At 45.5% G+C, this 26,785-nt stretch overlaps 2 protein-coding genes and 1 long non-coding RNA gene across 11 annotated transcripts in view; 1 reads left to right on the forward strand and 2 right to left on the reverse strand.

Moving 5' to 3' along the window:
- LOC144128082 (uncharacterized) overlaps window positions 1-1,985 on the reverse strand; it is a 180,823-nt gene extending 178,838 nt beyond the window's left edge. For all 7 annotated transcript variants that reach the window (XM_077661152.1, XM_077661150.1, XM_077661149.1 and 4 more), the window contains exon 1: window positions 1,869-1,985. The gene's annotated coding sequence lies outside the window, so the exon portion shown is untranslated. The remainder of the gene's footprint in view (window positions 1-1,868) is intronic.
- LOC144128087 (uncharacterized) lies at window positions 1,424-19,301 on the forward strand. The gene is made up of 3 exons (XR_013313678.1): window positions 1,424-1,548; window positions 2,686-2,784; window positions 19,164-19,301. It is a non-coding gene; the product is annotated as an uncharacterized LOC144128087 (long non-coding RNA).
- Window positions 7,553-25,814, reverse strand: LOC144128086 (electron transfer flavoprotein regulatory factor 1-like). Of its 3 annotated transcripts, XM_077661161.1 has the most exons (4): window positions 25,391-25,814; window positions 24,987-25,048; window positions 20,853-20,901; window positions 7,553-7,982 (listed from the first exon to the last, which is right to left on the reverse strand). In XM_077661161.1, the coding sequence occupies exons 3-4, from the start codon at window positions 20,892-20,894 to the stop codon at window positions 7,773-7,775; spliced, it is 252 nt and encodes an 83-aa protein (XP_077517287.1). In that variant the 5' UTR covers window positions 20,895-20,901; window positions 24,987-25,048; window positions 25,391-25,814; the 3' UTR covers window positions 7,553-7,772. The 3 variants fall into 3 exon arrangements, with proteins under 3 accessions (XP_077517287.1, XP_077517288.1, XP_077517286.1); XM_077661162.1 differs by lacking the exons at window positions 24,987-25,048; window positions 25,391-25,814 and adding an exon at window positions 24,364-24,480; XM_077661160.1 differs by lacking the exons at window positions 24,987-25,048; window positions 25,391-25,814 and adding an exon at window positions 21,733-21,808.
- Between the last annotated feature and the right edge of the window lie 971 nt (window positions 25,815-26,785).

Genomic DNA, 26,785 nt, shown 5'->3' on the forward strand with positions numbered 1-26,785 from the left:
AATTTTCCACACTTTCTACAGTAGGGCGCTCGACTACTGATCCGGAGTTCCCGGGTTCGAACCCGACCGCGGCGGCTGCGTTTTTATGGAGGAAAAACGCTAAGGCGCCCGTGTGCTGTGCGATGTCAGCGCAGGTTAAAGATCCCCAGGTGGTCGAAATTATTCCGCAGCCCTCCACTACGGCACCTCTTCTTCCTTTCTTCTTTCACTCCCTCCTTTATCCCTTACCTTACGGCGCGGTTCAGGTGTCCAACGATATGAGACAGATACTGCGCCATTTCCTTTCCCCAAAAAACCAATTATTATTATTATTATATTCTACAGAAATAATGCATGCGATATGTTTTATATGTGGTTTTATTCCCCACCAAGTATGAAGTGTGCAGTTGCGTGCATAGTGCAACCGCATGGCCCGTTCCGATCCGGGTGGTTTGAGCACACCCCTCCTGTGCCCCACAAACATGCAGCTGCACTTTTTCTCGTCCACCCTCCCTTCACGAGCGGTTTAGGTGTCCACACAGAGTGCGCCTTTCCTCTCATGGCCACGCCCCCCTCTCCCCGCTCGCCTGAGAAAGCGTAGGTGGCGTAGGTCAGAAAGACTGAAAACGGGGGTCAGAAGTGCGTTCTTCCGACGCATATGTCACTGCGTCTGCTGCATTTTGGCTTGAACCTACCAGTCTGGATCTGTACGCATTTCCCGGCCGTTTCAATAACATGATATGCTACAAGCGTCGCACAACTACATTGTCGAGGTTATTGCGTCGTCTCACAAAGCCTGACCACTTCAAAAAAAAAAAAAAAGGTATCTGGGCTTCTACAGGTGTAGCAGGTGGAAGTTTATCGCAAGCTTTTTCGGTTCTCTGCTCGACACACATGCTTGGGGAAGCGTGTATCGGATCCGAATGGACGGCGCAGTGGCCAAGTTCCAAACGCTGGGGGGCCTGGGACGATGTCACGGGGGCAGAACGCGGAAGCACTAGCGAGGCGGAAATTTGGTACGCGTGAAGGAGATTAGTAAACAGAGGCACTAATTAAGGCCCGTATGCGCTACACCGTGTCTCCTAGCTTCCCATGCAAGGGAAGTAGGTTTTGTTTTGTAGCGAGGGTTAGGCTTGGGGACAGACATGCACAACGCTCCTTGCACGATGAGCGATGACTAGCGAACGAACAGCTGTACACTACTGGCTTGGCACTTGGTGCCGCGGAAATGGAGCTGGAAAAAAAAAAAGTATTCTATTCGGTATGAGATGCAGGTTTCATGTAGTTGAGCCAGCCAGCGCCAGGTCGCAGACACCGCGAGGCCCAAGCCGCCGCCGTTCTCCGGCCGGTCGACAGGTGCCGCTCGCGAAATCGCGCCCTTTGCCACGCTTTGGGCGCTTCGGCCGTGCGTGCCGAAGTTGGACCTATTTTCTCGCCCATGGCGGGCGGCAACATCAAGCGTTGCTGGAGTTTGTTCGAGCGGTGCTGGCAGCAACGATGAAGCGAACACTGCGTGGACGCGGCAGCAACGTGCGCGGACGAGCAAGGGACGTCCGCTAAGTAGCGCAAGTAATGGCTGACAAGCCCCACCATCTTGCAGTTTTCCGCGCGTTAGCACTCTCACGAAAACATTATGGCGCGCTCGCCGCTGCGCGGCGGTAAAGTAAACTGTCAACGAACATTAATGACGCTATAACGCGGTCGTTAGAACAGCATGATGCGCACCGCAAAAAAAGTTAGTGCCAAGTTTGTTAGGAGTACAACCATCATTTTTTTTTTTTTCTCCAAAGCCTCGCGTAGCATTCAGTGCGGTAACATCCAGTTGAAGGAGCTTAAAAGTCAACATGCGCTGTAAGAAGCAGCTGGAAGGTTGAATGTTTACTACATACATTTCGTGCGTGGTTTCGATGGTCCAGAGCCGCGTAGAGGAGTACAGTACCGAGAACTATCCCACGTCCTCCAGAGATGTCGCACTGCTCAGCTCTTGGACGGTCTTGTTGCAAAAGTGGCCGTCAGGTGGCGAGACGGACGGCCTCAGCGACATGCGCAGCTGGCCACACCTGGCGAAATTCATCGGTACCAACTGAGTCGGAAATCGTCGAAAATTACCAATTTCTTTGCTCTCGGTGCCTGAAATTGCTAAAGGGTGCTTCGAGAGCCGCAAAGAACTCGTCATGCCCTGTGTGGGAGCACCTCAGGCCGTAACTGTCGTTGGAAGCGCGCACATTGCGCATGCCTCCTTCCCGCGCGTATTTTAAAAGTCGAGTCAGTGTGATAAGCGACGAAGTGATTTGCATAGGCAGTATCCAAGCGTCTTTTATAGACAGCTGCGACGCCATATCGAGAAATATATAGTGCGTCATCTATATTTTCAAGACGACGTCTCACTGGTAACAGCAACAAAAAGAATGGGAAGGCAGTAGGGAGCCAGGAGTTTGTAATGCTGACAGCTCGGCCAAAAAAAAAAAAAATACGTTTTATGCTGTTTTTATTGGCTTGATGGTCACAGGCACACCGTCAGACTTAGTGTTTGCAAGACCTGCATTATGGAAAAAAAAAAAAAGATTGTTGCATTTAACACCCCAAAGCGGAAGGCTGCCGTAGTGGAGGGCTCCGGATTAATTTAGTCCACCTGGGTTTCTTTTATGTGCCCTGACAACGAACAGCACATTGTAGTTCTTGTATTTCGCCTCCAACAAAATGCAGCCACCGCGGCCGGGATCGAACCCGAGTCCTGGGGATCAGCAGCCGAAGCCACCGCGGCGGTCCCCATCAGGACAGTTGAGAGCCCAGCAGAATTGTCTGGTAAGAGTGCCCGCTTTGCAGAAAGCACACAGAAGTGCGTGGCTTTGTTTTCGTACAAAAAGAACTTCATCCAACATTGAGCAGCAAACTGGAAAAATGAATGGTGGTCGTGTTATAATGCCGCGTTTCACCTGTGAGTAGGGGCCATGGTGTCCCACTTTTTCACTCAAGAACTTTAAGTCGATGCTGCTGCATATGCTGAGGTGCTGGTAGTGTTGGTAATGCCTTAGACGAGAAATGCCGTCCCGAGGCTGCCTGCGCACCTTCCGGCAGGACTGTTGGACACACAGCTTCCATGACGCAAGGGTGGCTGGCTGAAAAGCCAGCCAGCCATTTTTGTGGCACTCTTGTGACTTGTTTCATCAAGAACCATATAGAGGCTACAAATGATGCTAATGGTGGTTTCACTGAATGATCTTTGCAATCGAAACTTTGAGTTCATGTTCAACTTTCATTGCAAATGCATGTGGTTTTCAAGGAGACCAGTTAGTTAATTTTTGCTTTATTTATTTGTTAATACACACCCGCTGCACACTGTTCAGCTTTTATTTATCACAGATATGTCATACTTTTGTTTCTTCCTTGAAAATGCAATTTTTTGTTGTTAGGGAATATAGTCAACTCTGAATGAGCTATGCAGAGTTCATGTTAAGTGGAGCTTTCAATGCATGATATCAACGAGACCAAAGTGTCAGCTCAAATTAATGGGATTTAACAGAATAACCATCTAGGCTAGTTAGTGAATGTCAAACATACTTGAACCTGTGACACCTGCATCAGTGCTACGTCCTTACGCTAATGTATAAAGAATTTATGTTTCTGAAAGGTAGCATGCATGTGTGAAAAAGAAAAAGGTGAAAATGCTTCATCTGTGGGCTGGGTGCTTCATTGTTTGTTTATAGTTTTATGCACTTACTCGCCTCGTGTTGCTGTGTGCCTGGCAAGCATGCATTGTATGGTTGCTTTTCAATAAAACCTCTGTTGTTAGTCCAGTGCCATACTGTGTTTTTTTCTCTGGTGCTAGTGTTTTTTTCTTTGCTGGTTCTATTGTGTTTAATGGGAGGTCACTCTATTTATTCACATTAAAGTGATCTGCATATGTGTAACATGTAGCATATTAGCACAGCGTGTTACAGTAGTTGTGTGGCTTCTCATTACCGAGGAAACGCAGCCGCTCTGGCCACTGCGTGCACATATACTGGTATTGCACATACCTGTCATCGGTGGACATTCCTCAGCACCACGAGAGGTGGCTCGATCACACACACTAATGGCCACTCACTCGTACTCACTCACGCTCGGACCTTTCGCAGCATCGGAAATCGAGTGTTTTTGAAAAGATTGAGCGAGTTTAGCATAGAAAGGGAAATGGCTGGAACACAGATTTGCCCCACGAAAGAAGGACACAAAGGGGAGTGACTATTATCAATTCCTTAAATTTACAACAGCCTCTTGGGCTTACTTTGGGGCATAGTTAAGAGCAGGGCTGGCTTCCTCTAGCTAGAGCAGGTATGTGTGACCAATCCATGGGCATGCCTGCCATGTAGTACGTTTGTGATGCACACAATCCTTGTCTGAAGGAGGCTTGAGAAACCAGCACGGTGTTCTCGCTTGAGGCCGGTGCCACGTATGCATCTGCGAGGGCATAGGAGGTGCTAATACTGCGCCTAATTCTCCCGTAGTCCGCCACGTCATTGGTCGAGGAAAAGTTTTTCATGGAAGAATGCATATGCAGATAGCTTGTCAGCCATTTTGCAGTGCATGGTCTTCTGAAGCAGTAGGATGTTACTGGAAAAGAGCTCTGCCCACAAGCTCTTAAGAGGAAACTGTAGTATCCAGTTCAAAGGATTCCCCATGCTATCCAGAAATGAGTGTGGGCAGAATTGCTGAAATAGAAGCATGCAAACAGAAGTGATTTCATTTACAATATTGAAGGTACAAACACAAAGTGAAATCGCATTTCACTCATCCAGTGCTGAAGATTTGGCACCACAAATCAGAAGTGTGCCTTGCACGCATGCAGCGAAAGCTTAGATGCAGTTGTTGACTTGCCAGGGCAGCCTGCCGCAGCCCAAATTGCCAGCGTCGTCGTTCCGCGTACAGGTTGTGGACGGGAGCCTCTTCGTGAGCCTCAGAAACCTTTTTTTTTTTTTTTTGGACTCTAGGGATAGTGTGGGGGAGCTTAATCCTCATCTCTTTCCTCTTCTACGAGCGCAGTCCAGTGTCCAACATGCCGGCAGCCTTCGACCTGTTTATGTAAAGTTCTATAGTGGAGCTCCCCGTGCCCCTCTCCTATTCCCTTTTAGTCACATTTTTGGCTATGGTGTCTATCAGACGGTTTTTTTTTTCTCTGCTTTCTCAGTATCGGCAGTTTCAACAGCAGCTCATGCTTGCACTCGTGACTATACTTTTAAGCGAAACGAAAACTGTCGCCCCTCTCTCAATTTTATTAGCTTTAATTTTAATGCTGATTTTTCTTTTTTTTTTTGAGCAAAACAATACTCAGAGACATAATTTGGGTCCCTTTCCTGAGTACAGAATAATTAGTCCAAACGGTATGCCCAACCAATCAAGAATGGAGCGGCCAGTTTGGTGGCCGCCTCATATCAAGTGCCAAAAATAGCCACAACATTTCGTCACCATCACCATGAAACAATCATTTCTGAAGCAGAGATTGAAGCATCAAATATTACCCTTTCGGCTATCTCCTTGGGTGTCAAGGCAACACAATGTGTCATGCTATGCATATGAAGAATAAAACCACATGCTTGATTTGCATCGCAGGACTCCTTCAAGTATATGATAGAAACAAGAGCCTCTGGCATTACCAAAAGGCGCGCTTGGTTTTCATGTTGTTTTCGAGCTTGGGCCCAGCTTATGCAGTTTGAGAGCCGATCCAAGTAGGTCAGGTTCCTTGCCTGGGCAATGGAAGGCCCTGCTGGCTCCAAGTTCGGTCCAATCAAATAATTACAGTTACTCGGAGAACTGCAATGCACACAACCAGGCACTGAAAAACCTAATGTCTGCTGCAGTACTCAAGATCCCACCTTATGCTTATTAATTATTGCCGACAAGTGGACAATTGTTTCAGTAGCAAGCATTGAAACTCTGCATATATGAGCTCGGCCTGTGTATGACGCCTGACAAGACATCTACTTTTCTTGCAGTGGCAATACGAAATTCGATCAAAGGATACAACACAACCCGTAGCGGCTCAGTGCACCTGCGAAGGGCCTGCGCCCATGTCACCGGTGAACTAGTAAGGCAAATGGGAACAAACCACTGTCATTACCGCACCACGGAATCCTCTGCTTCGGTCATTCAAAAGACACCGGCATGGTGCCTAGTGCTGCCTCGAGCGCCCTCGGCAATAAATATTTTCTCACCTCAGCTGTCCACAGCATGAAAATAGGCAAGCGAATACCATTGTCGCGAAAGACACATGGCAGACTTCGCTGTCGTGCCCGCTCACCACTCACAACCACAACCCACTCATCTACTCACACGCGCATCCATTCACCAAGTGAGGCGATATGAGTGTACTCGCGAGTAAGTGTGCCAACCTATGCTGGTAGAGGAGATTATATCCTGCTGAAGTGGCTGAGCGGCTACAGCAATCCGCTACCGATTTGAGTACGCATTAAAGTACTCCAAGCTGTGAAAATTTATCCGGAGCCCTTTACTTTAGTTAGATAGGGTTTATTCCATTTGTGTATTCCGTTGCCACTCCTACAGCTTTAGTACACAAAGATCCATCAGTCAGGAAAACGTATGTTGTTAGCCCAGCATTGAACTAAAGCACACTGATAAGGGGTTTTTCAGTTTTCATCGGGGTGCATCTGGTCTATGACAGAGACCAGTACTTGCACACTGTAGCCTGGGAATGGATCGTTACTCCGGTGTGCAAACTGATGCACCACGCTTCATCGGACTAAAAATATGGCAATCACTGGTAATAACAAACCCAGGTTTAAAGTACAGGGGATGTTTATCAGTAAGATTGAAGCATGAACAAAAAGGAGAATGAAAAGACACTTAAGGAGTAAACACTCCCTCATGTTGTTGGGTGCCTGCACATTTTATTTCCCAGACTGTACTGCTCTAGTATAGTTGCACTTGTTAAAAAAAAGTTCGAGGGATGAATTAAGTACAGCGTTATTTTTTGATTTTTAAGCTGCATGCTTAGTTGCAATTAAGTGATTATAATTCAAGTACTTCTGATGCAGATGCTATTTCCAATTAGTCTGTCCATGTAATTTTGGATTCGACTAGCAACATTCTGTTTGCAGTGAAGAAAAGAAAAACCACTAGAATTGTCATGTGCTCTGACCAGTTGATGTTGATTAAATCGGTGGCATATCACGAGACTTCTGAAAAGCAGTGCCTCTGTGCAGGGTATGAGACATCCTTATCTTTATTAAAGTAATAGTAACCATGCCCCGTTTGGACAGTTATACTGCCATTATTCTTAACAAAGCCTTTTTACTAGTTGGTTTGTGACTAACATTAAATTGCATCCATGTTACATTTGCATTCACTACAGCACTCATTGCTATGCAATTCAAAGGATAAAGCAATCATGCTTCCATGCATTTTACTGCTGTTTTGCCGATTGGTTGCACACGTCTAAACAAACACCACAAAAATGATCATTTCATGGTTTCTAGTTTGTGTTTCAGTAGAAATGCAAGCATTCCTCATTTCATCCACTTTATTGTTCCTGCACATGTCTCTCACACTGGCTGGAAAAAAGAGGCGTGCACCCTAGTACCAAGTAGTTACGATTTCTTTTATTGGTGTGCACATCTATTTTAAGCGGCAGTGCTTAAGGACACAACAGTTCAGTATGCACAAGGCAGCAACGTTGGGCAAGCCAGCCGTGCATGCTTGAAAGGCAGGGTGCCAAGACTGCCTAGCCTCATGCCTTGGCTGCAGCGAAGCACAAGGGTGGCAAGGAGCGCGAGTCCTTTTATTACAGAGGCCGACCATCAGTGGTCGGTGTAGTAGCGCTTCTTGAGGGTGCGGTACTTCTTGAGCATGTAGAGGGCCTCGAGTTCCTTGATGATGTACTGTCCTCGGGCAAGCAGCATGGTCAACTGCTCAGGGTCTTTGACGTCGCGGTTCTTGAGAAAGGCTGCCTTCAGCCGGCTCCGGAAGTAGTCGTAGCCCTTTGGGTAGTCGCGCCCAAGGTGCAGCAGCTGTGGGAAGTCCAAGCAGACACCTTAGTCATGAGAATCAATCTATCACTCTAGCAGTCTGACACATCTTTGCCTGCCAAACTTCTGCAGTACTTAGCATGGGTGAAAAACAGCTGTGCCTGTGAGCTGAGACAAGTAACCAAAAACAAAGAACCAGGCAGAGCTTTTATACTCTCTGCCCTGCCCTTGTTCCCTACTTGGTTGTGCTGCCACCAGTTGTGAACCAGTACACCGGTCTACACTAGCACAAGACACAGCTGCCTTCAAGATGCCAGCACTTAGTGTACCATACACTTTGTTAAAATTTTAACTCCTTCCAATTTAATTTGTAAGTAAAAATCCATTCTATGGTTTTCTGCCTAATATGATGTTCATCTGGCAGCAAAAGAGGCATTTATTGTCGAGCAAATTGGCTGTAAAAATTTTCCTGCCACACGATTCAAACTTGTGGCATCAAGACCAAGGACTCTGCTATCGCCGTCAGGAAGTGAATGGCTCTGCATGCAAAGAACTGTCAACACACTGCAGTTTGCTATTATAAATGGCCGGTGGTGGCGATGCCTTGATTTAACCTTTTTGCCTTTTCTGGCTTATAAAAGCCCAAATTCGAGTGAAATTAGCGTCTTTGTCATTAGAATGCGGTAACCTATCAATATAGGCTGTCCCTTTCACTATTCCTTCAACTATCAATCAGACTGTGCAGTCATGTCAATGACTTTATTATGTAACTTTTTATGCATTTTCTTGTTTTTGTTGAGTTCTCAACATCTCTCCTTAAGAACTGTTTCATTTTTCCTTTTTTCTGTTAGCTCTGTTATTTTGTTTTCACTTGCTTTGGTTTGTTCAACTGTTAAACATAACACCCACACCTGCTCTGTAATGCTCATGCATCTATAGGGACAATGCAGTTAATAAAAAAATAGATATGTGTGTGTAGTACCTGAACGCTCACTGTCAGCCTCGATTGTTGTGATGTCTAGAAACTCTATGAAATGCCGCAGTACAAAGACAATAAATAGCCAAGAAGAAGTCATAACAGTGGTACTCTGTGAACGTCTCCTGTCTTCAGGCAAGCAATCCGCATCAGTGAAACTATTAAGTCTAGCAATTTAGCTACCAACTAAAATCTAATGACAACTGAAAACCCACTGCAGCACTTAACAGGACCCACAAACACCACAGGTGCACAACTAGGCCAAGGTGCAAGTGGTTGTGGGTCAGCACGACCACAAGATTGTTTCTAGGACGAATGAATGGTGAACTTCTACTGGACAATATTTTCAAGCCCGAAAACGTATTTAAAAATGTACTTTCATGTGCGATAGACTGCAAGTGTTAACATGTACATGTCTGTTTAAACCTGCAAAGCAACCAGTTTCTTCACTCATGAGGTAAGCAAAAAAGTCCACAGGGGTATTCTGTGAGTAAAAATGGGCATACTGGTATCATATAACAAACTAAAACTACTGCGGCGACAACAGGGCTGACAACAGGGCAGTCCACATTCATTAAAGCGGCCATGACACCATTTTTCAGACTCAAGCTCTTTATAGCATGTTGTTCGCTATCCATCTGGGAGCGACTTCACAAAATATGAGCTCATTTGGTGTAGCGAGTAATTTGTAATTAAATTTTTAAAAGTTGTCCTCAAGTGTGTGGAAGTCAGGGAACACTGGCACGCTCGTGGTCTGTGACGACATCGATTGATGGTCACATGCTTGCTAGCGACTGAACTGCGGGTAATGAGTAATGAACGTAGGGGAGTGAATTGTTCTTTGTTCAGGCTTGGGGTACCGTGGGTTGAAGGGGGGAAGTTTGAGGGGGACAAAAGCAACAAAGACTTGCGTCCCTCCCTTTTCTGTGCAGCTTTTGCCCGGTCCTGGCGACTTCACAATGTGCCACAACCGGACTCGAGTAGGCGCACACACTCAGTTTTGTAGCAGATGACGCTGCCAGTCTACAATGTCACTCAGGCTGCTTCAAAACGGCCGTCACTGCCAGTGGGTGGGGCTGGGAGCTGATAACTTCAAATTACGATCTGTAGCTCAAATGCACGCACAGAGTCCTCCTTCTCTTTTTAAATACGCATAAAAACGCCGTGCCTAGTAGCTTTAACGTAAAAGCACTATTTTTTTAAAGACTATGTCATGACCCCTTTAAGGTTTGTGTTTTCCGTACACTGATCAGCCAAGGATGCTAAATCACAATGCAAAGCTTTTTTTGCAGATGTTGATAATTGTGCCATTGGTACATGCGAAGCTGCACCCTATTATCTTGTCCCGATGTCGCACGTGTATCCTGCTCTTGCAGATGAGAGAAGAAAGGGCGGCCATGTTTAGAGAAAGTGCGCAGACATGGCATGCAAATACAAAAACAACAGTACATTCTGCCTATCTGCCTTGTGTCTATGGTGTTTTTCTGAACATTATTTTCCACCAACTGGTCCAGCTTCAAAACTCTCGAAGCCAAACAAGAAAAAAAAAACTTTCATTTGGCACGCATGCATGCAATCATGCATGCAGTCTGTTTACTGTTAAATGTTATTCAGGTAAGTACAGAAAGTTGGGCTAGCTGTTATAGTGGCTCAGTTTTAAAATATGGGAGCCACGCCTTGTGAAATGCGAGGAAAAGGCGCACTGAAAGGAAAAGTCATATCCATAAAATGGACCACGTATCACATAGATGTTTGTGTACACCTTCAGCTAGAGGGCAGCTTTCTTTAAACATCAGTTTTAGGGTCGTGCGAATACTCTAAATTTTCAGACAGCAAATCAAAATTTTTCTTTTTTTGAAATGAGCCCAATTTAGAACCCGAAATTGTGTAAAATTAAGCTGTAATTGTAAGTTCGCCCATATATTGTTCCTATGCAAAGCTATGAAAATGAGATGGGCCAAACAACTCGCTTTTTAAAGCACCACCCATTGCGTTGCTGAGGATAGAAAAATATTCTGCACTTTACTCAGCTTTTGTCAATGGGGATTTGGCTCATGTCTGAAAAAAAAAAAAACTCCTCAAATCTCCTACTATTTGATTCACTGAACAAGTCAAATAGTGCAGGTTCAAAAATATTCGAAATCATTGTAAGATGTTCACAAATTTTTGAACATTCTTCAAATAATTGGTGTGAGGAAACACCGTAGTCTGACAAATGTTTCGAAAATTCTGTCCACTCTGACATCACACAGCATGCTGCCACAAGTGGTCGACACAGCAAGGAGGGTTCAGTGCTACAGTGCAATCCATTAATGTTGTGGCATTCATGGTGTCCATACATAGCCCCCCAAGAGTGGACAATGCAGCAGGGTTTAGCAGACCATGCCACAATGCCCGATATTGGAGGCCATGACTCATAGCTCACACCTCTTTAATCTACCAAGACTCCTACAGGTGTGTAAAACTGATATTCCACAATTTTGAAAAGAAAATTTTCTGTAAATCTTTCACTGAAAATTGGACAAATTTTATCAAAACCAGGACAGCAAAAGCCTGATCATGCTATATTTGCACTGCTCATGAGTCTAAATAAAAAAATAGCTGACCTTGGCCCAAGCTAAAGGTTTCTTTAAAAGTAATAAAATGCTGTGCTGCAGTTGAAGGAATAGCACCACCTAGCACAGAACACTGTTCCCACACAGTAATGATAGGTGGGGTCGGCTGCAGTGAAGGTGAAGAATGTTGCTGAAGAGTTCCAGACAATTATGCAGTATATATTAATATTAGATCTAAAGGACAGATGATGCAACTCAAATGGCAGCACAGCAGAAACAAAGCAGATATGTAATTCTAGGAAAAACCTAAAAGCTTAACTGCCACAAACAGAAGTTGCTCAAACTAAAATATTTTTGCACCTCTGCTAACCTTATTGCGTATCATGTACTTGACCGACAAGTACATGGAAGCCAGCGCTGGGTTGACCTGATTATAGCAGGAAACAACTTAGAAAAAAAACAGCAGACGGCCACAGTCCACGGCATACTGTATCATTCCGCTAGCCAGTCACAAAAATAAACGAAATAAGCTTTTTAATGTTTGACTGTATTAAACAAGCCAGGTATCAAAATTCTAGAGCTTATAACTTTTTTTCACAATTAGCTTTTTGTTTAGGTGACAAGAGAAGTTTTAACGACAGACAATTTTTTTGTCGTGGAGGAATTCTGTGCACCGGTCCTGAATGTGGGCGGAGCTTCACTGCAGAGTTAAGTTGCATACGACTGTATCACAGCAGCTGAAACCTCAACTGGAGAGCTGTGCTCCAAGGGCATGAAGCAAGGTTATATATGTCAAGCAGGCCGTCAAGCAAGAGCGCTTGACGACATGCGAGTTTGCCAGCATCTGGTGGCTGGAGAAAAATTATCACACTCAAGAACAGTCTGAACAGTGACCAGGGGCCGTATTATGGAACGATGACAAATCGATCAAAAGTTATTGACAGTGATGTCACAATGACGAAGTGATAAGACGTCGCTGCTTGATGCAATGAGGAATCAGCCAATAACAGGACGAAGGCAGCCCGAGAGCATTTATCTGCACGGCGAGCGGCCGTTGGTAATTTTTTTAAAGGAAGATTTAAAGAAAACGCAGCCATAAAATAAACGTTTTATTCTGACAAAAAGCAGTGCTTAAATTTGAAAAATATTAAGGAAAACAATTAGCGTGCAAACTTTTGCTATTAAATTTGCTGCTGGGTAATTTTTGCTACAATCAAGAACTGCAACCAATGTGGGAAGAGCCATGACAAGCAGCTCTCTTTCCAAAGGGCGAAGGCAGCAGTATATTTTTTCCTCATCCAATTTTCCGCTTTTAAATGCGTTTTAAGATGTTCTCTTCATAGTAAAACAACTTGTGAATAAAAATACAACCTTTCAAGTAATAAAGTAAAATTTTTCATTGAAATTTCACCATTTTTGGCTTTGGCCTTCACATTTTCAATGTTTTAGTGTTGGGAAGTATGGTCTATAGATATGCACCTAGCACAATGTGGTGAGAAGGGCGAACGTGAATGTAGTGTGCAAGTTTGAAAAGCTAATTGAGTACAGGTTGCTCCTCCTCGTGGAAAACTAAAGGGCTTTAACCATAAGGCTTGTGCAAGCAATGATTTTCCTCACAGTTTGCTTTGCTGTCCACAAAACTCGCTTTTTTAGGAGTGAAGGTCCCTGCTTCACATTAGAGGCATATGAATGGATCCAGGGAGACTGCAACATATGTGCACAGGACATTCAACCCAATGACTTCAAAGTGTCGATACAAAATGAAGTGCATTAGTATTTTACTAGCAGTTCCAAGACGGGCACACGCAGGAATAGTTATTGACAAACAGAGTGTCGCATTGTCTGCACTGATGCTGTAAGGGGCTGGCTTATTTTCAAAATGTGGAAAATGCATGTCTTTCGGAAGCTTGCTTTTTTAATAAGAAAGACACCTACATTGCTCATCACTCAATAAAAGAAAGATGCCCTGGACATATTTTAACACTGTATAGCACAAATCCTCAGGATTTGATTGCACTACAGTCGAACCCAAATTTATCGAACCCGCATATTTCAAATTATTGGCTGTATCGAACACAATGATTATCCGCTTGAAAATACTATGTAAAAGCATAGGACAGTTACGTACTATATCGAACTCCAGTCTCGCCGGCCGTTCGATATTTCGAACGCTGTGCTGGGCCCCTGGAACGTGCGCTTTCCCCAAAGGCACGGTACGGAGGCAAGCGGCAACGTTTGCAAGCCATGCCTCCTCAGGAAAAAGAGGGAGAGAAAACCAGTCAAACCGGTCGTGAGGGCAGTGCCTCCTCATTGGTGAGGCAGACGAGAGAACTCAAGCGCCAGACGGTGGTTGCGCCCGCGGCACCCCACGACCGGCACAACTAGCACAAAAGGCGCATTTCTGCTGGGTTTTTAACAGCGTTAGTTCTTATTAACTCATTTCAACAGAAAAAAAAAGAAAGGCAGACACCGACCAGTGGTTTTTGTCAAAACAGATGTTTCGGCTTCTATACGGAAGCCTTGTTCACTAAATTTTTATTGTAGAACCGCGACGCTTAAATATGTTTCAATAATCGTCCCAGGCATCTTGCATAGGTTGGCGGGAGATTGCCGATGTTACGATTAAGTCTTTTTTCGGTGGTCTGAATCACCAAGGACTCGAGATACTGGCGTGCAAGCCATTTCCCAGCAGATATCATGACCTGCCGATACAGCGTGCTCCGCAAATGCGTTGGAAGTGACTTTCCTGTTTTTCACGTCCGACACGTGTTCTTTCAGATGCCTTTGAAAATTCCCGCTCTCGCCAATGTAAACATAGTCGCACTTGGCGCAGAGGATTCTGTACACAACACCCGGAAATTTTTCTTTCTTTAGTTTGTTCTTGACATTCACGAGCTCGTGCCGTAACTTGCGGGCGGGAACGTAGGAAATGTACACGTCATATGTGCGCAGGACATGTCCCAGTGCTTCACTTATGCCCGGTACATAAGGTATGGCGACACATGCTTTGCAATGGCTGCCGACCGGTTCCAATGACCGCACCAAGCGACATACAACGGAGTCCAAAAAATTCCTAGGGTAGCCGTAGTTCATCAAATCACGACACATTTGTATCAAGTCCGAGGCACTATCTTCAGGCCTTGAGCAGATTTTTTCGGGATCATTGAATTAGCGAAGCCGCAACTGCACGTTTGTGGCATGCCGGGTTAACAGAGTTAAAATGCAGGTATCTGCCCGTGTGGGTGGGCTTGCTGGAAACTTGAAACAAAAGGCGGCGGCCATCTCTCTCTACTGACGCGTTCAAAAAAGGCAGACGGTTGGCAACCTCCTCCTCAACAGTAAACGTAATAGCCTCAGCGATGCTGTTGATGTGCTATGTGAAGGCGGTGAGTGCATCCTTTTTTATGATGCAAAAGCAATCATCAATATATCGCAGGAAGAAAGATCTTAGGCCGAGGTTGGAATGACGCCAGAGATTGGTTTTCTATAGCTTCCCAGGTCAGGTTAGCAGCCGTGACCGAAATGGCCGTGCCCATTGCTGTTCCATGCACCTGTTTGTAGAAGGTGCCTCGGAAGACGAAATACGTGTTTTCTAGGCAAAATTTCAAGAGCCTCAACAGGTCCGGTGCCTCGAAAGGTGTTCTTTCGCCGAGCTTCTTGTCCGAGTGAAGGGCAGTGCCGCATACATCCACCGCTAGATCCACAGGGACGCTTGTGAACAGAGACTTGACGTCGAAGGACACCATTAAGTCATCGTCATCCACGAAAATGTCACGCACCTTTTCGATGAACTCGTACGAGTTCCGTATACACGTGGATCCTTTCCCGACTAGCGGCGCGAAGATACGGTGAAGGTAGCCCGAGAGCTCGTACAAGGGGGAACGGGTGACGTCCACTATCGGTCACATAGGGACGCCCTCCTTGTGGATCTTTGGCAAGCCATACAACGCAGGTGCGGACCCATTGTGGCAGAGGAGCCTGAAGTACAGTGAATTATGGTGAGGTGGTACGAAGTGGAACACGTCGACAAGTAGTTTCTGCAGCTCTTGTTCTAACTTAGATGTAGGGTCTTTCTTGAGAGCGGCGTAAGTGCTCCTGTCCTGCAGAAGATCCAGCATCTTTTTATCGTAGTCTGTCCAGTTCAACATGACAGTGGCATTACCCTTGTCGGTAGAGAGGATAACAATATGCTGGTTCCTCCGCAGGCTGTTGACAGCACTGCGTTCCTCAGCGAGCATGTGAATGGGCTGTCGGCTTGGAAGTTTAGCAAGAATGCTCACTGCCCGTGTTCGTGCCTCATCACGGCGACTGTGGTCCATTTTGCCATTTGCACGTTCGACAGCACATATTATATTTCTTTTGTCCAGCGCAGGTCCCACGTTGCAGTTTAGTCCAAGCTCAAGCACGGCTAGCTCGGGTTGAGTTGGCTTGTAGGTAGAAAGATTGTATACGGTCGAACGGGTGCCGCCTTGGAAATTGGCAGGGTTGGCTTCCTTGTGGCGAGGCATCAGTCTGATGAGCTTGTTTCTGTGGGCCACCTCTTGTTGACGGGACTGTAGGCTAGCTTTGTAGTTGGCATGCAGTTGAATGCTCGCGAACTCATTCGGGCATATGTACTCAAGGCTGCGACGAGCAAAGAAGAGTTGATTTTGAAGGTACCTGGTTGTGTCTTTGCAGTCTAAAATCCTGGCTTGTAGAAGTTGCCGTTCTGCTCTTGCTATGATGCTGCGTCCAAATGCGGAGTTGACAGGTCGCAGCAAGCGAAGCAATCTGGGAATCGAATTCTTTGCTTTGCAGGCGAGGTTGAAAGCCAAATGATCCTTGAACGAAGATAACCGGACGACCATGGAAACGTACTTGCGGATTTGAGTTATAACTGATTGGCCATACGACCGACGTAACTGAATGAAATCTAATATCTGACGAAATCTCGTCTGGTCGGGTAGTAAGTAACTCATTTCAACAGAAAAAAAAAAAAGCCAAACGCCGATCAAAGGTTTTTGTCAAAACAGACGTTTCGGCTTCCATACTAAATTTTTATTGTAGAACCGCGACGCTTAAATAGGTTTCAATAATCGTCCCAGGCATCTTGCATAGGTTGGCGGGAGATTGCCGATGTTACGATTGTCTTTTTTCGGTGGTCTGAATCACCAAGGACTTGAGATACTGTAGTGAAAGCCAGTTCTTTTCTTTGGCGATCATAGAAGCTGTTTCCCAGATGACCTGGAGATACGGCAATCTCCCGCCAACCTATGCAAGATGCCTGGGACGATTATTGAAACCTATTTAAGCGTTGCGGTTCTACAATAAAAATTTAGTGAATAAGGCTTCCGTATGGAAGCCGAAATGTCTGTTTTGACAAAAACCTTTGGTCGGCGTCTGCCTTTTTTTTTTCTGTTGAAATGAGTTACTTACTACCCGACCAGACGAGATTTCGTCAGACCTTAGATTTCATTCAGTTCTTATTCATCATGTTTCTCTATATCTTGGGGTCTGCTACCACCTCCCTTCGGCGTGAAATTTTCAGTCCGAGGAATTCAAGATGGCGGCCCCCATAGTAAATCTATATAGCAAGCCAATTTTTGACTGATTGGTGACGTCATTAGTATATCGAATTGGTAGTTGATTGGTGAAATCACTGATTTTGTGATGTCATAATAACTATTCACGTGACTGTTTAACCACTTATAACTCCGTAATTAATGAGGTCATCATAAAACAAATACTTAGGAGTTATACAAATACTTAGGAGTTATTATTTCATCAGATCTTAGGCGGAATGAACATGTAACACACACCTACAATAGAGCTACGAAGAAACTTGGATTTTTAAGGCGTATGTTAGGGAACGCTTTACCTGAAATTAAAATTAAAACATTTATCCGACCCGTCCTAGAGTATGCCGCGATTGTCTGGGATCCACATACACAATCTAATATTACCAAACTTGAGAAAGTTCAAAGAAAATCAGCTAGGTTCATCTTTAACTCATCTAGCTGGCGCATGTCACCATCATTACTTCTAGAAGCTGCAGAACTGGAAAGTCTCACATTGAGACGTTACAGGGATAGGATGAAATTTTTCTATTTACTCTATCATAACCAGTTGGGAATAGACAAAAGTTTATACATTCTGCCAGATAACCGCCACTCTACGCGCTCATATCGCATCAAAAAAGTCCTAGATTTTTTGTGCAGGACTAACGCATTTAAAAATTCCTTTTTTCTGCGCACTATTTGCGATTGGAATGCGCTATCCGCCGACACTGCTGACTGCCCAACGGTTTCGTCATTCCTCTGTGCACTTGCACATAAATCCTGAGTGACATGTGCCTCCCTCCACAAAAATGAAATTCATGTTGTATATAGTATCTTGTGTGTTTGTTTTTGTTCTGATTTATTATTCAGTGTCCTGTATCTTGTTTGCTGATTTTGATGTTTTTGAATTTGTTGATTTGTGTTCACTCCTGCCCAAGGCCTGATAATAAGGCTGGCAGTACCTGTAAAATAAATAATAAATAAATGTTTGGAATCCTCTATACGAGCACAACACGTTAGATGCCGATATTAACTAATGAACTTAATATTTAATTAGGGTTAGGCCTAAATATAATTGCTTATAATTAACTGATGATGTCATGATCTAACTTATGGCATATTCGTAACGGACTTGATGAATAGAATATGTTAGACACCAATACCGCCTAATTAGGTTAATACTTAGTTATGGTTAGGCTTAACGTGGCAGCTGTGACGTAGCACTTGGCAGCTCAATTTCATACCTCATGGCGACCGGGCACCTACCACCTTGAGGTAAGGAAAAATGGCCCTCCAAAGAGTAAAAAAAAATTGCTGGTGGTTAGCTCTGGTTAACCCTGGTGGAATGCAAAAAGCTGCATCTCCCTGGCTATGTTTGTGGTCGAGCAACTGGTGGTTTCCATAAATAGCAATACTAACACACACACACACACACACAGTAGTAGGCATTTGTTTTATTTGTTAGACATCCTGCTTTCTTGGAATCGACATGAAAGATGTTCACGCAAGACAGTACATATTTAATATAGCTCCAGTGATGTTTACAACTGTATTATTGCTCGTTGTTTGCAGAGATATGGAACCAAATCCTGTTCCAAAGGACCCAACCCAACCCATGACACAATCCCTGCAGATAATATCAGAAAGTGAAATGAAAAAGAAATTGGTTTTTTGGGGAAAGGAAATAGCACAATGTAAGACAAGCATCATTTGCTTTTCTTAAAACCAACTTTCATTTTCTTTCAGAGATATGTGAGAAAGGCATAATTTCCTTTCCTTAAAACCAACTTTCATTTCACTTTCCTTCCCTTACAGCATAGTTTCCACATCCCCAGAGTTTTATTCATCTCTTTTTTTTTTTTTTCACACCTTTGAATAGTGCTCAATGTACTCACTCAGAGTTTAATTTAAGCTGAGTACTTCAGTTTTGTGAGTTCAGTGATGCCGCCATAACCAGGAGCAATTCAATTCCTAACTTCCTTCATTACAAGTCTGTGAGATATGTGAGACAGGCATCATTTCCTTTCCTTAAAACCAACTTTATTTCACTTTCCTACCCTTAAGGAACCCTTCCAGGTGTCCACCCAGATGTATGAGACAGGTGTAATTTCTTTTCCTTAAAACCAATTTCCATTTCATTTTCCTTCCCTTACAGGCCTGGTTCCAGTGTCCACCAGACATGTGAGACAGGCGTCATTTCCTTGTTTGACCTCTAGCTACATTCAAGATCAAACTTCATCAACGCTGACAGCAAAGTTCAGGGTGTAGATAACCTCACTCATGAGGACATTGTGGCCAGAATAGCTGGCGCCCAAGAAGGCGATTCCAGCGACGAGGACAACTGCATTTGAGAAGAGATGCACCTGTGCACAGCCGCTGAACTAGCATCAGTGTCCAGCCTCATTCGGCGTTGTTGCAGCGATAGAGAAGGTACCGGGCTGTCCCACCTGGACAGTCTCGAGAAGATCGAGACTAGCGTTTTCAACTTCATTAATCACAGCAAAAAGCCGTCGAAAAGTAGTGATTTTTTTTTTCTCCATGAAATAAAGTGCTTTCACGTTGCGTGCTTGGACTTTGTGGTTCATGACTCTTGCGATTGGTAAGCCACAATTTGTCATGATCTGGAGTGCAGTTTAATAAGCCTCAATCTGTATATCGAAATTTCGCTATATCGAACTATTTCTCGATCCCCTTATAATTCGATATATCCGGGTTCGACTGTATTAAAGAAAAATGTAAAGCTAAGGAAACAATGAGCATGGAACGAGCAACCACTCATTGGAGTCTAGCTGAAAGGCTTCAAGTGCAGACTGAAGCACTTGTGACCAACTGCATTTCAAAACTGTTCAAAGTCCAGTGTCCCCAGTGCATTGTGATGGTCTTTAGCACATAGCTGTGTTAAGGTCCAGATGAAAAAAAAGAAGAAAGCTGGCTCCCTGTCCACATTAAAGAATTTTTACGCAAAACTGCACAACGTTTCTCGTGATAAAATGGACACTGTCAATTCATTTGGGCAGTTTGCTTTAAAAGGTTCCAAACCAAGGACAGATGTTGACTCAAGGGTCAGATCTAAAAATTTACACTGGGTGCTTGCGGGGAGTTGTCCCAGTAGATGTCAGTCTGAGAACAAACATCAGCTCAGTGCTATGGCCTAGCTTACAGTGCCAACAAGGAGTCAAACTCAACCAGGGTCAATGTCATCATATGGTCACTATGATGCATAGACGAGGGTATCCTCATCACATTTTTATGGACTACAAAAAAGGTGGAGAATGATGCATCTGTGTGCATCAGTGACATACAAGTCCTGTTACTAGCAAGCAAACAGAAATGCACCAGCAGTGGTTAAGGCACACTGTATACCCCTTCACAACAGTGCAAACACAATCACATTTCTGAGCACAAACTTCACACATATCTCGAGAAGTAGCTGGCTGCTGATACTTGACACAAGGTTGCAAGCACTGGAACCTAACAATGTTGCAATAATGTGTGGCAGTAGATTGCACCGTGTATGTAAAGTTTCAAGTGCACTGTTCTAAGTGCCCCCACAGATGCTGTCTCGCAACATCAACACAGCACAAACAGAAGAACAATATTGGTATGCGACTTTCTGTACTCAAGCACTCAAAGTGATTCATTCATCCAGGAAACCTCAAAATGCTGACACATTTCACAGAGCACACATGACAACCTGCCTAGCTACCGAGAATCTCGGAGAACATGAAAAGGCAGGAACAAGCCAAAGTTTCTGTAATACTTGAATTCACCAACATGGGACTGTCAGTACTGTACTGCTGGTAAGAATGCCAGCAAGGTGACTTAAGGGCAGAGTGGCACTCACATTTTTGTACAGCTGGACGACTTGTCCACGCAAGGATGTCATGATGAATCTGCATGGAGGAACAAAGCATGAAGGCGCTGCACAAATGTGTACTCGCTCCAGTGGACTGCATGCTATGCCATAGAACACCATGTCCACACAGTACTACAGTAAGGCACACATTGAAGACACACATCATGAGATAATGTGCATTACTGTATGTGCAATTCTAAAGGAATGCTCCAGTCCTCGGTTATACGAGCAACGTAAGAGATTAAGCACAACATGAAAAAGCGTCATTTAAATTTCGTCGCCAAGCCAAGTAGTTTATTTCTCAAAGGGTCCACAAATAAAACACTGCAGCCCACAGTAACACCCACTGGCCTAGCAGGGGAGCATCAAATATGTGTCTGCAGTCAGCACAACATTAACATACTACAAGCACTGCTGTGATAATACAAACTGTTTTATAGTCTGACATCATTTTGCAGGAAATTTAGAAGGTCACAACCAGATTCCTTGTCAACACAGACTGCCGCACCCTTCATGACAGCACCCTTTGTTTCAGAGCAAACACAACAAGTCTGTTTTTCTATGTGCGTGCAACTGCAGCATTCAGACTGGCAGGCCCGACATCGCAGTATGCCTGACAGCAGGCAGGGGCAACAATGAACTCTCCTTGCACATACATACACTTGTTGTTTTGTGTACTGCAGTCAATTAGCTGTCTTGACTCACAGCATACCATCAGTGACAAAACTGTTATTGTATATAAGGCATACTGAATTGTCTCCTAAAATGAGCCATTACTCCTGCCCATATAAAAGGTAGCCAAAATAAGTTGACTCCAGAAGCCACTTGAAATGACCTTGCTCAATCCAAATCTACGGACAACACTTACGGGGGGTTCATTCTGAAGCAGCGCTCTTAGGCACGTAACAGTCCTGGAGCTCTGAGTGACACAGGCCACATATACTTGAGGGCTCCCCCTTTTAGCGCAGCATATCTCAAATGACACGAAAGTGCCAAAAGAAGCAGGCGCTACGTGACGCCCAACAACCTGACCACAACAGTAGGCAGCCACTGCCGCCAGACAGCAAACGTGTCATGGGTGATAAAGCGAGCGTGTTTGCCAGGAGTGCCAGACACGTATCACTGGGGGTCAAGCACTTGCAACGTTGTGGCACTGTGTTCTCGCGTGGATGCTGGAGGGCGATAAGTCCAGACGTGTTCTCTTAACGAGGACGCACATTTGTCCTGTCACATCTGCCAACCGCCATAAACAAGGACCATTTATAGGAATGTGCACTGCGTACAGGTGCTTCAGCCATAACCTCCACATGAAACGCCGATGCATTGTAGAGAACTATTCACAGATCAATTTGTGCCAACACGGGCAGAATGCATACATTCTGAAAAAAGATAAGATTTCAGAAATATTTTCCGTCTAATTATGGCACATTTTCAAATGAGAATGCAATAGTCTATGGGTCTTCCATTATGTTTTGATGAAAGAGAGCATTCGTGTGCACGATCCAATATGCTAAGGGGATGACGCCTTTGTGAGTGACAGCTACTGAAAGGCTAAGTGCTAAACTGAATATTGCAATCCCTGAGCTCACTAACAAGTTTTTACTTATGCAGGTTGCACCAATTGTACAATTAAAACAGCAAGATAACGAAAATAAATTTTAATCATAAGTAATGAAAAAACTTGGCCAACTCCAGTCCGTAAAAGTAGTAAAGATCAAGGGGTACCTTTGGAACTTCTCATTCAGAATGATATGCAATAAGAATGCGAAATATGTACTGTTACGAAGCAATGCTGATAGCATCAGTTACAGACTGCATGTTCAGCGGATACGTTTCAACTGTGATGAAATGCAAAAATGTCCATGTACTAGGGTTCCAATACATGTTGAGGAAATTGGAGTGGTTGAAATTACCCTAGGGCCCTTCATTATGGCATGCTTCACAGTTCACTGCACTACTCTGGCACCTAAAATTTCAAGTAGATAAATTAAATGGCTTCAATATGCTCTTAACAGCATTTCCATGTCAATTTAAGTACGGTTGCAGACCACAAATAATCATTTGTCACCACAGAGCTTTCAGAGGACCGGGAGATTAGCTACACTCAATCTTTTGACTAAAATGTCTGAAATATTCGCATGTGAAAACTCGCTTTGTTCAAGAATCACCACTTCTGGCATGTGTCCCAAATGCAAAATGAACGTTCCAGTTTTAGGTCAAAACATGAAAGTTTAAGAGAGAGTTCTTCAGGGAAACACAAAACAGCATTAAGAAGCGTTTACTGCAGCAAATTTTGATTGAAACAATTGGAGCAAATGGCAATCTCGTTTTAACTGCAGCTGACTTGCACCCTGTGCTCAGTGCAGCCCAATCCTCTATGAAATTTTTACAACAGCCACATAAAGTTTTCAACTGTTTCAACACTGGTGTTAGCCTGAAAGACATCCCAGGAAATGAATCAGTTCATACAACACATGAATTTCTGCTAATTGAGTAGAAGTTAGTCATAGCAGTTGCTTCAGCAAACCGGCACTCCGACATGAGTATAGCAGTGCTACTCTGCCCAGTTGTCAAGGCTACATGCCAAATGCTTTTCCTATGTGTTTTTCTTTTTAGTTATGGCGCACCTGTGCAGCCAAGTAAGGGGCACTTATTACATGAAACCTCTACTACACTTTGCTCGACCTTGCTTAAATCACGACGTCAGTTTAATGCTTCCTCGACGTCATGCTCCTATTCAGCTCCCAGCTGATCCTCGCTTCGTCACTGCTCTCTTTATATGCTCTTGTGCCAGACTATGCACTCTAGCGTACTGTTTTATTCATTACAGAATGAGCAGCACGCCGCATGGGGGATTTCACAACAAAGTGGACTCATCCAGATTTTAGTGTGCGGTCAACCACAGAAGAACAGTCAGTCATCCGACATGAGGAAATGAGCATACAGCCACGTTTGTCCAGTTTAACCAAACAAAATAACACAGACTAGGAGACAAATGACAACCTACTACAACTTCAGAGACAAACTGACTTTTGTGTTACCTTCACAGCTCCCCCTTAAGTGCTCGAACCTGCACTTGCTCTCCGGTGTTGCTACCGCTATCCAACAGACCACATAATATGAGCTTTTCATGAGCACTTGTGCTGACTCTGGCAAATAGAATGTTTTGTTTTTTATGACAGCTTGATGCACTAAAGTGAAAACTGTGAGACTTTATCAGTCTTTGTCAGAGTTAGATTGGCAGCAAGCAATAAAATTCAGTGTCGGTTCACATATATGGGTCGGCTAGTACAAATGGCTTGCACGATAGCAGCATTGCTAGAAGTACAGCAAAAAGCTGTGCGTTTCATTAAACTGCTCGTCGTAAAGAGCTCATGCCTTTTACGAATATGAGTTCCACGACGTTACGGCTCAAGCCTTTCTTGTACATTTTGCAGTGCTATTAAGCTTTTGATCTAACTTGGAAACATAGGCAACAAAGCTTGATGAGATGACGTACGCAGTTTCCAGTGCAAGTCGGGCAGCATCGATGCCCTCACTCGCAAGTGGTACAGCTTGCTAGGGCGTTAACTTGCATAGAAATGAGAAACCCAAAGGCCCGCGGCTGCAATGTAGTCTAGCGGGCACTGAACGGATAAACAACGACAGCACCGGTCATCGCTGCCGGCACGCATGCTGCACACCAGCAAATCTGCTGACCGCGACAATTTTCGCGAGGAAGGGTACGCTCCGAGAGGAGAAAAAAAAAAAAAAACCTTCTCTCGAACCTGCCTGTCGAGTACACGTGTGCGGAATTTACAGTGCCGACCGCCAGTTAAACGAGGAAAAGAGACCATTCCCCGCGCAGCTGGTGCGCCAGAATAAAACGCACTAAAAAGAGCGCATTTGGCAAGAACCAGCGACTCAATTAACACGTGGAGCATCAAGACGCCAGTAAAAAAGAGAAAAGAAGTAACAGCTGCAACACTTTTTTTTCTCGTCGCCCGCATCCTTCCCCCTCCACCACCCCTCAGGCAAAGCACGCAGAGGCGCCGGGTCCGCCTACTGGCGAGAGCGCGGGGTGAGAATCCAGCCCGCTCCCTGGGCAGCGGGCATGCCGCTGAGTCGCCCCCACGTGCTCACCTGACGACGTCGCAGTGATGTCGTTGACCCCCGTCCCCACGCGGCGCGCCACGCTCAGGATGCTGCATGGAAAGCACATCCGCAAGCGTCAAGCGCATGCACACCGCCGCCACAAAGCCAACACGCCCGAGTACTCGACGGCCGGTCAAAAAAAGGACGCCCCCGGCCTCGTTGGCGAGAGCAGGGCGCTGGCTGCGAACGGCCGCGAATGTGATCGAGAAGAGACCTTGAGGACTCCCGCTGAGTCGGTCACGTCGCTGGCCGATTAGGAGAGCCCACCGCGCTTGCCAACGAGTCCGAGGAGCGCCGGCCAGCGACAAAGCGGTCGCGATCGAGCGCTGGCTACGTGACACAGGACGCCACGAGGGTGGCGGCTGCGGGCAGGACGTATACAATGCACTTACGCGTCGTCGATGCTCCGGCCGCTCCGAGCGGCGCGGCTCGCTGGCAAGTGCGCTCGCGGCACCAGGAGCGGCGACGAGAAGATCGAGGGATCATCGACTGTACAGTTCCACGAACGACGTCCGCTACACACACGCACACACACACGCACGCGGAACACACGCCGACTACAATGAGCCTACGCGAGCACCAGCGCTCCACCGTAGGTGGCTAACAAGCAGCAGTGGTTGCGGGGGGTGCGAGGCGCCTACGCGCGCGTGCGACTTGCAGGCTCCGGATCGGCGGCCCCAGATAACAGTGCGCACTTTTTCGCAATCGGACGACGGGATCGGATAAAACACGGTCAACACAGCAGTGTGCGCTCCGTCGCGACTCAAGCACGGCCAAATGCGGATTACTGCAGGCCGCGTAGTCGGCGACGTTGTCAAATAATAACATCGGCTAGAGGAGAAGGAGGCGCGACGTGCGCGCCTCGACGCGGCGGCCTCTCCAAGCACAGAGCAAAACAATCGCACGCCGGCGAGGTCGGTCGGCGGCCATTTGGCACGCTTGAAACAGCACGTCTTGTGCATACACGTGCGCCGAGGCGCGTGCCAGACGCTCCCCGCGGCTCCTTACGTGCCAGTCGTGGCGCACACCTTGTGAAAGGAAATCCGAAGTTCATACCGAGTTTGCATTACACGAGAAAATTATGGAGGTGTAGACGGGCACAACCTCTCTTGGTTAGGGAACATGCCTTAATTCCGACATGCGCGGTGTACCCACATGAATCACATCAAGTATCAGAACGTAATGCACTAGGCGTCCCTGACCGTCTCAGTCCGGAGTCGGGGACAGTTTTTAAAAAAACTTTCTCCAGCGAAGCGAGGCGCGCGCGTTCGTTTCGAGCGAACCAGCGGTCGAGGACAGCCACCCGTGGAGTCACCATTTCGCGATCCGTTTAGGGGTTATGTGAGAAAAACGAAACATATGATACTGGCTGAAATCCTAAATAATTTATTTTTTTTTCCGCTGATTTAACGTAACCATTTTCCTATCTAGTTTATGCTCACACCCAAGGATCGACAAATCAAAGCTCCATGGCCAAATGTTTGTGTGCCAAATGTTTTATACGCCGCTGTGTGAGCATTCCGCGCTGGAGAGGGTTTGCGCGAATGGCGGCTTTATCCGCGCTTATCGTGAGCGAGTGCTGGCGCACATCGTCACAACAATCCGATGTGGGACGCACGGCAAACAAGCACGCGTTGTCAGCGTCGTGGAATGAGGCAGACGCGGATCGTTCCGAAAACTCAGCCGCAAAAGCGAAATGCCAGGGCTTCGCCCAGCCGTAGTGGAAATGTTTACGCTGCGTGCGCGATTTCCAACGGAGAACAATGCAGCGTACAAAACGCGGACTG

This window comes from Amblyomma americanum, chromosome 4 (genome assembly GCF_052857255.1).
Source record: "Amblyomma americanum isolate KBUSLIRL-KWMA chromosome 4, ASM5285725v1, whole genome shotgun sequence".
Lineage (NCBI taxonomy): Eukaryota > Metazoa > Arthropoda > Arachnida > Ixodida > Ixodidae > Amblyomma > Amblyomma americanum.